Genomic DNA, 15964 nt, shown 5'->3' with positions numbered 1-15964 from the left:
TCCTTTTCAACAACACATCAATCATCATCCCCCTCTCTTACTTCACTTCACCATCCCCACCACCACCATTCCCCCACTTTTGGGGTTCGAATTGCAACAAGATTTCCGTAGGTGATCCTGTTTTGAATAACATCTTCATCCATATAAGACCATTTTGGTAGATTCTAAAGGCAAAATGACATTAGGGAGATGTTGAAGTAAAGAAGTTGACCCTTCTTGACAAGGGTAGGGAGTAGGGTCGTTTTAAGAGGCAGGGAGTGATAGCAGTTAGAGAAAAATTTCAAGATTGCAATTAATGACACCCACCAACATATAGGAGTGTGTCAAAAAGTATACAAAAAGCAAACCCACAACAAGAAACACCACACTATACTATCCATATAAAAACAATCAGCCAAACAAACAAACAAACAAACAAACATCACTGAAAAAGAGCACCATGTTTTCTGGCTTTCCGCCTCCCTTTCTCTTTCTTCATCACAACTCCCACTTCCTTTCCCTCCCGTGTCCCCATTTACTTTGAGCATGTTTCGGCGGATTGTTCAGTGTCAACCAAGTAGGCCACCGTAAGGGTTAAGAACAAAATATCTCTACCATGCCTGCAAATTCTACTCAGATCATCACTAAACACAGCCCTATTTATTGTTCCAGCTTCAACGTCCTCATTTGAGTACCTTTTCTGACAGGGAAACTCCTCGTTTTATAATAGTTGTAATGTCCTGTTCTAGAGAATAACTCATCATGGATGCTTCCTTCCTACTTTGAAAGCTGCCCTAAACTAAGATGGATGATAAGATTGCTATTGTTCAACTAAAAGTGTTGACCAGATTCACTTCCATCTCACCTAAATCTTCTTCCAGAATCAATTTTCTAATCCTATCAGGATAAATGATCACAAGTTACTTCAGGCCTCAAACATGGAATATGGAGCACAGAGGAAAAAAGAGAGCAAAAAGAAAGTTACCAATGACAAAAGCTTACAAGATACAACACAAAAGGTAACAAAAGGTCAAGATTCCACGCCCAGCTTTTACTCCTATCGTTGAAAGTTAGAGCAGGGTCGAGGCCGCTTTTCATAACCCTCCCCCACACCACCCTTCCTTTTTCCTCATTCACCTGCACCACACTAATTGCTTTGCCAATGCCAAAATCATAGTCTTCGCATTTATATTGCGTTTATTCAGTGGTGAGTGTTGACTACACGACGAGGAGTAATAATGGTAATCATAACCGATCGGCTAAACAAATTTTCAGATATGGAAAGGGATTATAGCTCATCCCTAAAGTTGTTTGTAAACTGTCGTGGGTTTGAAGGAAAAAGAATCCGATAGAACATTAATCTTAAGGAAGGGGGAAACATGATTGAATTTGGGGCTAAGTTTTTTCTTCTGGGAACAAACAAGGGAGAAAATGGGGCTAAGTTTTATTCCTTTTTTCATAAGAAAGGATACAGAACATCAAATTTTGTAATTGAAGCAACAATCTACCACTCTCTGGAAATATATCATTACAAGCCTTACCACTCTCACCTCCTTTTCATTATCATCAAATGTCATCACCCAGCAGCAACATATAAAATTGAAAAACCCAAAATCCTTAGAGGAAAAGAAAAGAGCAATTCATGAAATGGATGATGAACCTGGCACTCTAGGAGATGTCATTGGGAACAGTGGCAACAGCCGAGGCTCGGAGTCACGAGGAGTGGTGGTCGGCGATGGATGCAAGTAAAACCCCTTTTCTTTAATCGCTTTCTCTTCCGCCTCTGCATCCAACTTGGTATTCCCATTCTTCAAGTAGCTACAATTCGCCAACCCAGATCGATCAAACGGGTCGGGAATCAGCGGCGTGACAGGACTGAGAGCGAGCGCCGGAAAGTCCAGAATACTCGGAGAAAGAATTTCAGGTTTCCTCGGAGAAAACCCCGAATGAGTAGTGGAACCAAAAACGGGAAACACCGGGTTAATTTTAAGTTTATTCAAAGAGTTCCTACGCTCGTAGAGCTTGAATCCAGATTGCTGCCTTTTGGGTAAAGATTTAATGGGAGGAATGTGCGTTTTGGACACAGAATCAGAGTTGGAAGGCGCAGCAGCAGGGTTAACAGAGGCTTGCTTGGCGGTTTCAGGGGATCCAGTGAGCATTTGAACTACTTGCTTGAAAGAAGAGGTATCAGCTTGAACAAAGGTAGTGGGGTAAGGGTTAACAGATTCGGATCGAGTGATGGGTTTGGGCGAGTGCAAGTGATGCGGTGGAGGCATGAGTTGTTGGAGTCCATAGCTGGTGCTGCTACTACTGGTAGTACTGTGAGTCATGCGGCTACTTGGAGAAGGAAGGAGAGAAGAAGAAGAAGGGCATGGGTTTTCTTGTAAAACTGAAGAGGATTCCATTGAAGGGTTGTGATCAGTGAAGAGGTTTCACAGAGAGGTTAGAGAGAGAAAAAGGGGAAGGAAGGTGTTGAGAAAGAAGCAGAGGCGTGGTGAGTGGGGTAGATGAGAGAGAAAGTGATGTTCTTATTTCTTACTGCCTCCGCCTCTGCCTCTGCCTCCGCCTCTGCCTTCGCCGTCTGGTTCATGGTTTGGTAAGAAACGTTTTGGAGGGGACTTTCTTTTTACTGCCTACCTTCAAATTTCAATCATTCATATTCATCATCAACAACGCGCCTTCTTTCCACGCCCCTTTTCCCCTCATTTTTATATTTTATTTTTTTTAATACTGAAAAATAAACTATTAAAAAACATATTTATAAATAATTAAATTCTAGAGATGTCCATAACTTCCATGGTTACTTATAACAGTGGTTGACAAGCATTAATTAGTTTTTAATTTGAGGGTTACCAATTATAATAATGATTAATTAATTAATAGTTTATTCATAATTACTCCGAAAAGGCTATATTTTAATGCAAATAAACAGAAATCTTACCCCTTCGTACCTGGAACACTGAGTATTTTATTAAAATTAGACCTAAGTTAGGGTCCTCCGCCTAAATTAATTTTTTTTATAAATGAATAAACTTCAAATTATTTTGAAAATAAATACAATAAATTAATGATTGTCAACTTTCTACCATGATAATATCAAGCATTTGGGTCCCAAGGCTTTGTGCAGATTTCATTAAACTTTCAAAACTTCTCTCTTGTAATTTTTAACTTAAAAAGAAATATTTTAGACATCAATTATTTATCAATTCAATAATTAATAAAAATAACAACAAAAATTAGCGTGACATTAAATAAAAAAAATATAATTTATATATGAATGAAAATAATTTTAAAGATATGATGTGTAATTTAAAAGAATCTTATATTTACTAATTTATAGGATAATTTTTTACTTATAAAAATACTTGAAAATGAGTAAATAAATCATACTGGAGGAATGCAAAAGTTAATATGATATTTTTTAAAATATCATAATTATTTTAGTGAAAATAAGAACCAATACGACAGATTCTAATAATTCAGGTATTAAACCAACGGTTTTTTTAATGCAAAACTCAATAATTAATATATAACGTCAAAAGAAATAGCAACAGTTGTGGAATGTGAAGAATACGCGCTAATGATGAGAGTGGGGTTAGCAGAACTTGAGTGGTGCGCGGTATTCAATTGGCCGAGCTGAGAAAAATTGGACAAAGAAACAAAGACAGAGAGACAGAGTGGTGGAAAACGTCAAGAAAAGATTCAAATTTTCCGCACATTGACGGTCTACAGTCTCGTGGCAGATTCGGTAATATCACCAAATCAGAAGGTCATTTATTGACACCCATTATTTTATTATTTCGCAAATACCCTTAATTTTACCCTCTATTTATGAAACGTAGCCCCCAGGTAGCAAAATAATTTTAAATAATACACAAACATAAAATGCATATAAAAAACATACGATAACTCTATAAAACCTATGTAACACATAAATTACATGTTAAAAAGTTTTTTTTTAATTAAAGGATATTATTGAAACTATATTTATATAATTTAATTAAAATATGTTATGCTTAGTCACGCCTATTGGATGGAAAATATGGGGAATAAAGCTTCTCTGTCCTATTATTAAATTGAGTGGACAATAAGTGAGCAAAAATACCTAGTGTTATTCTTTTTAAAATAAAACAATAGTTTACTTTGCTTATTTTGTTTTTTTTTAATGTCATTGTGGTTTCTAGGTATATTCCAATAATTATTTTATAAATTATAGGAAGATAACTAAACAAAGTTATTCCATTAAAAAAAATAAAAGAAAAAGAGTTTCTCGACCATTTAATTCTTTTAAAATAACTTAATACTTCCATGGACAACCTGAATTTATTACTATTCAAATGGCAAACATATTTTTTTCTTTTTTCATAAAATAAATTGTAATCAATAAGTCCGATAAATTCTAAGCTCAAGCTACGAGCCCAGGGGAGAGAAGGATTTAGGCATCGACCTTGACTAGGTTAGCAGTTTGCTCATTAGGGTAGCTCGAACAACATAAGGGTTAGCTCTATCTAACACCCAAAACCTAAATTAGGGAAGAAACGAGGATCTCAAACTAACCTCAGTAAAATATAATGTCATGATTCATTAGAAGTATTAGAATATATAGTGTAGGTCTCTCATCTCTCGAAAATTCTAAATTTACGGGTCGAGGCACGTGAAAGTGGAGTTAGGAGCATGGTTGCATATTCATAGCTATTAATTTGATTCAACTTCGGGGAATTTGAATTTTGAATTTGAGCTATATATATATATATTATTTATTTATTTATTGTTGGTGTGGCAGGAATCTTACCCCACGCTTTCTCTCTTTTCTTTATTTACTATCAAATTTTTAAATAAAAGAGAGAAAGAGAGAGAGAAGAGAGGTGAATCCAATTCTCTTCCAATTTTCAATGTTTTTTTTAAATAAAAATTGAAACTAAATGCTACAAAACGGAGAAGGGACCACGGTTGTTATACGGTGCGACACCTGTAGAGGATTATTATTTTGAGTGCCCATTTTGGATTCCATCTCAAAATGCGCCCGCTCCGCTCGCCACGCATTTGCTTTACCCTCGCCCCCACGGATCTCATTCATTCTTTTTATTCTACTTTATTTTTTTTAAATCAACAGTGAATTTCAAATTGGTACACAATCAAAATTGACCGTTAAGTGTAATCTATATTCCACGTTTACACCTCACAATGGCTACATTTACTAGATATTACCTATTTTTGGCTTATTACATATTATTCTCAGTATCACTATTTTAAAACATGTCTATTGTAGAGAAGTTTTTCACTCTTTATAAGAAATGTTTTGTTGCTCTCTAACTGAAATGAGATCTCACAACCCACCCCTTCCACTCGTAAGAGCCTAGCGTTTTTGCTCGCTCAACACTCTGGTCCCGTTTGAGAAGAAGATTCTTAAAACATAGAGGTAAAAAGATTTTCGAAAGAGAGTTTGAAAACAAGATCGAAAGAAATATTGACGATAAAGGAGAAACTTTATTAAAAATTTATAAATATTTGTAAATTAAATATTGATTGCTCTGGTAAAAACATTTAAAATATCTTTATTTTAAAGTTTTAAGTGTATTATCCAAAGTTTTAATTTTATTATTAATTCAGCTAAATTACAAATAAAGAAAGTTCAAACTTCTTGTATCAATTTTAGCCATTGCAACCTTCCCAATGTAAACTTGGAATAAATGTAACGAATTTTTTTTCTCCGTTAAACATAAATAATCAGTTACCGTTATTTAAGATAAAGAAGACCGATTTCCGAGGAAGTATACTCGATATCATAAAATCCAACATATCTAAAAAACCTGTCAGCTTTTTTTTTTTTTTTTTTTTTTTGTTCTTCGAAGAGTTTGAAGAGTATAAAAATTACTAAAAATCAATTCAAATATTATTATGTAGCATCTTAATAATTAAAAAAATAAATAAAAACTATGTAATATAATTGTTTTAATTAACTTTCAAATATTTTGTGTTCTTCATTTAACGGTCACACTTATTTGATTATATTACTTAAATTAAATTTCATAAAATCTAAGAACATTTGTGAAAGTAGCAAATAAAATGTGTGAATGCATGGTTTTGTTGAAGTGTCGACTCCATTAGAACATCACAATAACCTAGAAAAGTGCAGGAATCCAAATACATCACATCAAAATCCCCGATATTACTAATCTACCCCCACACAGTCCCCACCTACGTTCAACGAGCGCAGGTAGGTTCAAAAGCCAATGGCCCAACATTGTACAGCACAACCGGTTTCTTCTCGGCGTCCGTGAATGCCTTTGCTGGCTTCAACTCCGCCCCGTCCTCTCCGCCATTCATTTTCGACATCTTACTGCAACTGCTGTCCGGCGACTTCACCAAATAAACCTTGCACCGGTGGAATGCGTAGCTCGTTACGTTCTTTGGCGCTGCCAGCCGGAAGTACCCATTCTTGTCAGTTGTGGCGGTTTCCGCCGTTGGAGCGTATTTGGTGTTCTTGCATGACAGCTTCACTGTAGAACCTGCATTGTACAAAGGAAGAAGTCAGTTACAGTACTTTAACAGCTCCGTTAACGACGGTTAAAACTTTTGACGGTTTTGGAACTGACCGTTTAGGGGTTTAGCTCCAAGAAGAGTATCAACACCAGGATAATGGCAAGACTTGCAATAAACAACACCTTGGACTTCAACAAAGCTTCTTGGGATGTAGGTGGACCGTTTGGGTGGTTGAACCGGAGAGGGAACCGGAGCGTAGTGAGCCGGAGGGGGAGGTGCGTAAACAGGGGAAGGAGCAGGGGCATGAGAATGGTGATGGTGGTGGTGATGGCTAGGGGCGGCTACTGGCACTGGGTAGTGACGGTCATCTGGCCTTGGTGCCGGAGTGGGGCTGCCGTGGTTTGCAGCCGCTTGGAAGGCATTGAGGGCGCAGCCAAGCAGGAGGACAATGACAGCACCGGTAGCGACAGAAGCCATTTGGAATACGAAGCTTGAAACATCAGCCACAAGGGGATTATTATATATACAAAATCGGTGAGGGTTAATTGTATGATATGATTTTAAAATAATAAAGAAAAAAACATTTCTAATTTAAATTGATATAATTATAATAAAAGTTGAGTTGTCAGTGTTTCTAGACGACCGTGCCGTCCTTCTATTGCATTTTCAGTCACCGGAAAATATGGGAAAATTGTTAGTATTCCAATACACCTCGTTAAATATATATACAAATATATATTATGTTATTTTTCTTTGTATATTTGAGTTTTAAATTAATATAATTAATTTGAAATTAAAAGTGAAAAAGACATGAATGGATAAAGTGGTGGTAACATGCAATGCAGCTGAAAGAGAGAGTTATGTTACGTGGCCTGATTTCAGACTCAATACACGTGGCAGAGCTTTGCTTCGTAGACACAAACCGTGTGCTGAATTTTACCAGTTTTCCTTATAACTTTATAAATAAATGATTAAGCTTTTTGTTTAAATTATAATGTATTAATTAGGCTCAAATTAATGATTATATATAGGTTTATCACTTAAAACCATAAATTATTATTATTATTATTATTAATTTGCAATGGAATTAATTAAATTTGGTTCATAGATCCCAAAACAAGTATTTTTCTTGCACTCCACGGAAGTGAAAAGTCAATGCATTGGCAAATGCGTTACAGGAGATCAACGGTCTGAATAGCTCCATTGAAATTCAATTCAAGATTACCGCCGTTGCAAGCAACTCAACGAGGTCACATTTAATGCTTTTTTTTTTTTTTTTTTTTTTTTTTTTTTTTTTATAAAAAAGGAGGTGTAATTAATGCATAAGATCTTTTAGATCCAATTCCGTACACACACAAATCATGCAAAGCCCATTTCGGCCCAATAAAACACTCAGGCCCAAACATTCAGACCCATTTGAAATATTTTATTTAATATTAAAAAAAAAAAAAAACATAATTAAAACCCAATTTGAAAGGGTTCCACTTTTTGGAACCCTGAACCGAGGAAGGCGGGATGGGAGGCCGTACCAATCAAAGTGCCACGCTGGATCTTTATAATTCCTTATGATTGTGACACCTGGACTTTCCCCCTCACTTTTAGAGGGCATTAGGGCCCACAGCTTCATGCCGTCGCGCCGCAGTGGAACCCCTCCGAATAGCAACTTTTTATAAAAGAAAATAAAAGAAAATAAAAAGTTATAGGCTCCACGGGATGCCCGGAGAACCAACACCTCTTCGACTGCGTGCGAGCCACACTTGATCTTTTTTGTTTGTTTGTTCGTTTATTTTTTTCCATCTCAAGTAACATCTGTCATTCCCGAACGGTGAAGGAAAGCGAGCAAAAGATTCTAAGTTCACCCATTCCCTTTACGAATTATAAAACCCTTTGCGAACTGCAAAATTTCCTCAACGATTTTTTTCATGGTGTTTTGTTGCTGCAATGATATAGATATGGCTCCAATGGTGCCGGAGACTCCACCGTTTTGTTTATCTCCTGGTGAGTTTCTTCTTTATTTTCTCTCATAATCTCTTGTTCCCGTTTTTGGGTCATATACTGATTGCATTTTCTTGATTTTGCTTACGGTTCATTTTGTGTTTGAACAATGATTGTGAGTGTTGTTTATGTGAATCGACGGCTAATGTGATTATAAGTTTGTCCGTAGTATGGATTCGATTGTTTTCTTTTGCCTTGTTGATTCAATTTGTTTATTGGAATTCTGGTGTGGGATTTTCCAGACGTAGGAACGCGAGGTCGTTTGACTTCTTGAGGCCAACAGTGTAGGTTTGAAAAGAGGAAGAGGTTGGTCAGACAATGTGGCTGAGGGTTCGAGGGAGAGACTTCGACTTGGGTGCTCCGAGATTGAGAATTTCTCTTGGATTTTGATGGGATATATTGGTTTTCAAGGGATTTTGGTTTCAATGGAGATGAGGTTATTGGTGGAGACGATCTTGTTCTTGATTGATCTTCACAGCTTTGATTAGCCCTCTTAAGCTTCCGCTAAACAAGAACAATTTCTGTTTCTATGTTCGTGTTGCGTCCTGTTTTCTTTATAGTAGGTGGGGTTTGTTGATTGAGAGTCTTGATTAGATTCTTTGTTTTTGAGCCTTTTGAAAGCCATGGAGGAAGATCCTAATTCTTGGTTAAGAAGAACCAAGTTTTCTCACACAATATGCTATCGTTTAGAGTCCTTACGATTAGCTTCCTTTCCTGCCGCCACTCACCCACCACTCAACTCAGTTGCACAATCAAGATCTCATGTTCTTAACAAGCAGAGGTCTTTGTCTCCGGCTCGGCCTCCACAAGCTACACTTTCCGATGCGTTTAAGAGTGCACGTACCGATCAGAAGCGGTTTTCAACGCCGCCGCCTCAGAGGAAGGCACCTGGAAAAGAGAAGGGTAGAAGACTATTTAGTAAAAAAGCTAAGGAGCGCAATTCCTTAAAGGAAGAGAAGTTAAAAGGCCTTCTGAGGCATTTTGCCTCATTTAAAGGCAATGGGAAGTCCAAGTTCAAGGAGTCTTCTTGGACAAGGTTTTTTGACCACAATGGAGGGAAGGTCACCGCTGTCGAGGCTGTAGATGAATCGTCTATTGACCTGTCGAAGTTGAGTTTTGGGCATAAATTTGCTTTCGGAGCTCATAGTCGGCTTTACCATGGACTTTACGAAGATAACGTTGTTGCTGCTAAGATGATCAATCTACCAGTCGATGACGAAAATGGAGAACTCGCAGGTCGCTTAAAAAAGCAGTTTGATAGGGAAGTAACCCTTTTATCTCGTCTCCGCCATCCCAACGTTATAAAGGTAAGCATCTTGCTCCTTGATTGATGACAAGTTCATCTGAATTACTTTTTGTTAGGTTAGTTTTGATGCATATCTTTCGCTGAACTTTTATGTTTTTAATGTTTGATATGAGTTCCCAGTTGCTGCTTGAAAAGAAAAAGTATCTGTGTTATGAATTATGTATGAACAGTATTGTATTTGTCATTGCTTTACAGTTGGTAGCAGCTGTGAAAATGCCACCCGTTTATTGCATCATCACTGAGTATCTACCTCTGGGTTCCTTAAGGGCATATCTTCACAAACTTGAAAAAAAATCTCTCCCATTGCAAAAACTATTTGCTATTGCCTTGGACATTGCTCGTGGGATGGAATACATTCACTCACAAGGCGTCATTCATCGGGATCTCAAACCTGAAAACGTTCTTATTGATGAAAACTTTTGTCTAAAGATTGCCGATTTCGGCATCGCTTGTGAGGAGGCACGTTGTGATACATTAGCGGAGGACCCTGGAACTTTTCGTTGGATGGCCCCCGAGATGATCAAACGTAAACCTTATGGAAGAAAGGTTGATATGTACAGCTTTGGACTCATCCTGTGGGAATTAGTAGCTGGAAAAATCCCTTACGAGGATATGACTCCCATCCAAGCAGCTTTTGCAGTTGTAGATAAGGTATTTTTATTGTTAAGCACATTTTTTTATTTACCAACTTATCTGTTCTGTAACACTGTTGGGGCTGTATGTTTCAGAATATTAGACCGGTGATCCCGAGCGAGTGTCCTCCAGTGATGCAGGCGTTGATCGAGCAATGTTGGTCCACGCAACCAGGAGAGAGGCCGGAGTTTTGGCAGGTGGTAAAAGTATTAGAGCAGCTTGAGAGTTGTGTTGGGGGAGATGGTGAAGTGTAGAGAGCATAAGGGAAGTTGGGAAGATCACAAGAAAGGGTCTAAAGCAGCATGGGATGGATGCAGAGGGTTGGTCCTCTTCATTCTCATAATTCTCTCACCTCCACACCTAAATTCATATGAATCTTTCTCTGTGCGCTTTTAGCTTTTCTTGAAAATATCATGTTGGCTCCCCAGGTTCATTGTAGATAGAAAGAAACAAAACTTTTGCAGTTTTTTTTTTGTTCCTTCAATTGTTTCTGTTTCTAACATTCACATGACTGAAATGAATACGTTCTGACGATATTTTTGGAATTCTCCCCTCAGAATTGTGAACTTATCTTGTTCCTTTGCACTTTATTTCTCTTCCCTCTCCTCATCCAACTCTCTTACTTTCTACTTTCTTAGCAAACGTGTCTACTAGAGAGGGTTTCCACGTCTTAGTAAGGAACGCTTCATCCTCTTCTCCTCTCCAACCGATGTGTGATCTCACAATCCACCCCCCTTGGGGCCAACGTTGTTGAGTATCTATGGAGAATCCTGGTAGGGAATGCTTTGTTCCCTCTTTCCAACCAAGGGTAGAATCTCACAATATACCCACCTAGAGGGCCAACATTCTCGTTGGTACGCCACTTGGTGTCTTGGGAGAGGTTTTCACATCCTTTGTAAGGAATGTTTGGATCTCGCAATCCACCTTCCTTGGGGGCTTCGTTTCCCTCACTGATGTGGAATCTCGCAATCGACCCCCCCCTCGCAATCCACCTTCCTTGGGGGCTTCGTTTCCCTCACTGATGTGGAATCTCGCAATCGACCCCCCTTGGGGGCCAGTGTTTAACACTGGCACACCGCTTGGTTGTTGGCTCTGATACTATTTATAACAGCCCAAGCTCACGTTTGGTGTATGACTCTATACCATTTGTAACATCCAAAACTCACCGCTACTAGATATTGTCCGCTTTGATCCGCTACGTATCGTCGTCAGACTTACAATTTTAAAATGCATCTACTAGCCAAAGTCATACCTTTTACCTAAATAAAGATGGTTTCTTTTTCCTCTCCAACCCAACTGGATCTCACAATTCTTTGACAGAGAGCACAAAACATTAATTATTGAGTCAGCCACATAAACCAAGAAACAATTCCATGTATCGATGTAACTCTAAATATAATTATACTATCCACACTTATTCTCTTACGTTCTATTAGTCATGGGTTGTGAATTTTATTTTCACATGCCAGCAGAGCACCAAAGTTTACAGCTGAAAAACATTAAAAAAAAAATAAAAAGTGGAACAGTGGCCAATACAAAAAGGGAAACCCTACGTCATATTATCTATCATCTAATAATTTAGACAACTTCAACAGCCGTCCGATTGGGCAATTTGTCGAGCAAATCAACGGTAAGCATCGAAGCTCTGGGCTTCGGAAGCCGACCAGACGAGTACCCAACTGAAACAAGAGGCATTGACATGGTCCTTTCACACGCACTCAGCCATTTAGTTTGCATGTATCTCTGTTTTCGCCATGGCCCCAAATGCATCTTCTTCTCCTTCATGCACTTTTTCGCAGCGCCGCACACTACTTTTATTACGCCCTGAAGTTTCTCCACTTTTCCCACAAAGATCTCCGGCAGCCGCCGTACCAGGCGGTTGTAGTCCTCGCTAGCTCGAGCCATTTCAAACTCTGCTCTCAAGTTTAGCTCAATTATGTACCTCACCTCCCCTTTCTTTGATTTGTGCACCACATCCAAAAATGTGTGTTCCCCTGAATCAATTTCAATGAAAAAAGCCCAAAAAATTCAGAAATTTTGAAAATTTTCCATAAATTTTCTTTTTCCATTTGTGTCTGTTTGTTCGTTTACCTGAGGGTATATGATGCGAGCTTCTCCACTTGGTCTTGCAAACGGCACTATCGTAGCCGGCGTTTCGAAGGTGACCGGAAATCTCCCTCATTAGGCAGCTCCGGCAGCCGGTCATTGCCAGAACGGATCTTCCACATCCACAGGCTCCTCCCCTCCCCTGTATTTCCTTAACTGCCTCCTTTGTGGCAGTTCTGATCTTTGATTCCAGAGAATTAGTCCGACATATCGTCGCCTGCATTACCATTACAGTACAAAGTTACAAACCCATTAACCTCAAATGTTTTATTTTTAATTTAATTTAATTAAAAACAAATCACTCACTTGTAAGATCTGGTTTTGGGTCTCCCAAAAGCTCTTGCTTTCTTCCAAGCTCTCGCCATTTTCCTTTTCTTCATCATTTTCATCAAACGCCGTCGTTTCACTCTCTTGACTCTCTAAGCTGCTCCCAAATCCCTCCGCCGCTAACCCCTCGCCGTCGTCCAAAAACCCAAAAACCATGTCGGAAAAACTCGAAACCTCTGTTCCCGGGAAACTCCGGCCGGCCATTTTATAATTATGTGATTTTTCACACAGGTGTGTGTTGTGTAGAACTAACTGGACGACTCCGTCTTTATATACCAAATTATTCGGATCAAACCGGGTCTACCGTAAAACCGGGCAGATAAACGAGACGCCACGTACAGTTGGGCTCCACGTTGATGATGTGGCGTGGCCGAATTGAACATGATCGAACAAACTAGTATACTGATCCCTCGTGGGCTTTAATAGACCGGACAGCGGGGATCCACGTCAGTTTGGACAGTGCAATAATGCCGATCCATTTAATCAACCTAATCCGGATATGCTCGAATATCCACCATTGCACCTTTTTTTTTTCTTTTTTTTTTTTTTTTCCATTTCCAATCATTATTATTTTTTATAACTTGTGGGGTATTAAAATAAAATAATAATAACAAAAATAAAAATAAAAACTTAAATTTCGTATAAAATATTCCAAAATTAAAATTGAAAAAGACTGGAGTTAATATAATTAATTTGTTTAATTTATATTTTGTTAGATCCAAAATGTTTTATAATTAATATTAATTTATTTGTGAACAATAAATACAAATTATAAAGTGCTGAAATAAACGAATAATACATATATAAATAAATGGATATATTTGTGGAATGGCGGGGCCAGGTTTTGTGAAAAAACAATTAGCGGGATGACATAAATAATTAAAAGCGACGCAGCAGATGGGATGCGAATTCTATCCTAAAATCATAATCCGGTAGGATTGGTGGGACCATCATTCTTGGACGTTTGATTGATTTAAACGTGGCTAAATCACCGACGTTGATCATGGAATTCTGGGACCCACCTCTTCCCTACCCGATTTTAATCATTGTACTTCTTTTTCTTTTTTGCCATAATGGAGAGCTGGGATCTTTGTAAATTGATTAAGCCGACGTGGCAATTACGCGGCTCCTCGCCTCCGCCGTTGACGTTTCTTTGGCCGTTTCCCGCGCGTGGGACCCCACGCCCATGTTTCTATCCTTAAATCATTTGATTTTATCTATAAATTATAGTGTTTTTAGATTATTTTATGCGCCTGATCTCTTACATTATTAATCATATATTAATTTAGAATATTTATATAATAGATTCCAACATAAAATAAAAGTTAAAACGGTAAATGAGATTTAAACATTTTCTTAATTTTGATTTAATATTCCACATATTATGGAAGCTTTTAGAAGTCGGTAGAAAAACAGACTATTCCAATTATTGAATTTAATTATATATAATGAAATATTAAATAGAACATGAGTGATTAAAGATGGGTCTGAAAGTGATTAGTTTGATTTTTAAAGTTGTTAAAAAGTGATTAATTATTGTGTTAATGAAGATTAAAAAAAACGTCAATAAATATATTTATTTATTTTAAAATGAAATTAAAAGTTTGTATAAAACTGAAGTCTTCTAAAACAAAAGCACTCGAACCTTCTTCTCTCATCCCGGAAGCTTTTAGATGTTTGTGGAGAACAGACTGGAAATTGATGATTGATGTGAATTTTATATTTATTTTTTTGTTTATTAATAGATTAAATGTTATTTTTCTATAACATGCTGTAAATATTAAAAAAAAAAAAAAAAAAAAAAACTTATTTTATTGTTTTAATAATATATATTTCAATGAATTGAATTAAATAAAAAAAGATCAATAATATTAACCATAAATTATGAAATTGGTGCAGACGGTTTTAGAAACCTAAGGGGATGGTGATCCAATATTAATATTAATAATTATGAAAAGAACGTTTACCTATGAACTCCATCGTCTAATTGTGGCTTATATTGGTACAGGCCGCCTAAAAATTTCATGTGGCCTCTGTTTTTCGTCTCTTTTTTATATTGTATTTTTTGCATGTGTTATGTTTGGTTCATTAAATGATAAATTCATTAAATTTTATAATATGTATTAAAAAAAAATAGAGGTTAAATTAATAAAATGCCTTTAAATTTTCCATTTTATCTAAAAAATACATATAAATTTTCAAAAGTTTATTTCTTAAGATTTTTTTTTTTAATAAAAGGAATTGGTATAAATTTATTTTATACGACACTCACAATTTACATATATTGATAATTAATATATAAATAACTAGATATTGATTAACCATAATTGTTAATTTAATTTAGATGTGTTAAATAAATGAAGTTAAAATTGCTAAAATTGTATTAAATAATGGGTCCTTGTTAGTATGAAACTTTGGTTTTTGCAAGGTTTTGTTAAAACATTTTCACGGGATTTATGCTCAATTTCTTTTCTAATATGGACATAAAATAAATCTAATTTGTCTTATTACTGCGTTTGTGTTTATTTTATAAATTTTAAAAACCTAAAATTGTGAAATATTTGGGTTTTTATTTTCTTTTCTTCCTTTCTCTCTCCTAAAATATAAAATCAATTACATTATTTATAGAGGGTGCGTGTTTAATTGAGTTGATACATGAATGATATACGTGATGGTATTATTAAAATTTAAGTAAAATAAATTTTGATAAACGAATGAGATACATGAACGATATACTTGATTTACTATTAGAATGTATACTACATAAATAATTGTGAGATTCCACATCGGTTGGAGAGAGAAATGAGCCTAGAAACCTTTCTCTTGTAGATGCATTATAAAATTTTGAAGGGAAGGCTAAAAAGGACAATATATGCAAATTAGTGAGCTTGAGTTATTACAAATGGTATCAGAGGCAAACACCACACAGTGTGCTAGTGAAGGACGCTGGGCCTTGAAGTGAGAGATTTTGAGATTCCACATCGATTAGAGAAATGAATGATTGTCAGCGAAGACACTGACACCAAAGAAGGATAGATTGTGAGATCTCACGTCAGTTGGAAAGGAAAAAAAGGTATGAAAATATCTCCCTAACATTGAGAAAATTCGAAAGAGTAGGTTTTGACGGGGTTACTA

The 15964-nt window shown here is 36.7% G+C and overlaps 3 protein-coding genes and 1 pseudogene across 4 annotated transcripts; 1 reads left to right on the top strand and 3 right to left on the bottom strand.

The window, feature by feature from the left end:
- Window positions 1-1403: 1403 nt before the first annotated feature.
- LOC111783648 (VQ motif-containing protein 4) lies at window positions 1404-2612 on the bottom strand. Its single transcript, XM_087120637.1, has one exon. The coding sequence runs from the start codon at window positions 2382-2384 to the stop codon at window positions 1620-1622; it is 765 nt and encodes a 254-aa protein (XP_086976763.1). The 5' UTR covers window positions 2385-2612; the 3' UTR covers window positions 1404-1619.
- A 3449-nt stretch (window positions 2613-6061) lies between these two features.
- LOC111783282 (non-classical arabinogalactan protein 31) lies at window positions 6062-6971 on the bottom strand. The gene is made up of 2 exons (XM_023664204.2): window positions 6576-6971; window positions 6062-6488 (listed from the first exon to the last, which is right to left on the bottom strand). The coding sequence occupies exons 1-2, from the start codon at window positions 6937-6939 to the stop codon at window positions 6184-6186; spliced, it is 669 nt and encodes a 222-aa protein (XP_023519972.2). The 5' UTR covers window positions 6940-6971; the 3' UTR covers window positions 6062-6183.
- Window positions 6972-8167: 1196 nt separating this feature from the next.
- On the top strand, window positions 8168-10941 carry LOC111782606 (serine/threonine/tyrosine-protein kinase HT1-like; annotated as a pseudogene). The gene is made up of 4 exons (XR_015414700.1): window positions 8168-8460; window positions 8700-9764; window positions 9959-10414; window positions 10492-10941. The product of XR_015414700.1 is annotated as a serine/threonine/tyrosine-protein kinase HT1-like (transcript).
- Window positions 10942-11933: 992 nt separating this feature from the next.
- On the bottom strand, window positions 11934-13092 carry LOC111782530 (uncharacterized). The gene is made up of 3 exons (XM_023663292.2): window positions 12809-13092; window positions 12488-12719; window positions 11934-12390 (listed from the first exon to the last, which is right to left on the bottom strand). Exons 1-3 carry the CDS (start codon window positions 13031-13033, stop codon window positions 11975-11977), a joined length of 873 nt encoding a protein of 290 aa, XP_023519060.2. The 5' UTR covers window positions 13034-13092; the 3' UTR covers window positions 11934-11974.
- Between the last annotated feature and the right edge of the window lie 2872 nt (window positions 13093-15964).

Source organism: Cucurbita pepo, chromosome 20, assembly GCF_057944985.1.
Source record: "Cucurbita pepo subsp. pepo isolate OVF chromosome 20, ASM5794498v1, whole genome shotgun sequence".
NCBI lineage: Eukaryota > Viridiplantae > Streptophyta > Magnoliopsida > Cucurbitales > Cucurbitaceae > Cucurbita > Cucurbita pepo.
The sequence above is the reverse complement of the archived record's forward strand: the minus strand, read 5'-3'. Positions and strand labels throughout refer to the sequence as shown.

Excerpts from the sequence above, each read along its gene's own strand:
- LOC111783648 (XM_087120637.1), bottom strand. The coding sequence starts at position 2,384 with ATGGAATCCTCTTCAGTTTTACAAGAAAACCCATGCCCTTCTTCTTCT.
- LOC111783282 (XM_023664204.2), bottom strand. The coding sequence starts at position 6,939 with ATGGCTTCTGTCGCTACCGGTGCTGTCATTGTCCTCCTGCTTGGCTGC. Across the intron at positions 6,489-6,575 it reads TGGAGCTAAACCCCTAAACG|GTTCTACAGTGAAGCTGTCA; the intron begins GTCAGTTCCAAA and ends TGTACAATGCAG.
- LOC111782530 (XM_023663292.2), bottom strand. The coding sequence starts at position 13,033 with ATGGCCGGCCGGAGTTTCCCGGGAACAGAGGTTTCGAGTTTTTCCGAC. Across the intron at positions 12,720-12,808 it reads CCCAAAACCAGATCTTACAA|GCGACGATATGTCGGACTAA; the intron begins GTGAGTGATTTG and ends ATGGTAATGCAG. Across the intron at positions 12,391-12,487 it reads CTCGCATCATATACCCTCAG|GGGAACACACATTTTTGGAT; the intron begins GTAAACGAACAA and ends AAATTGATTCAG.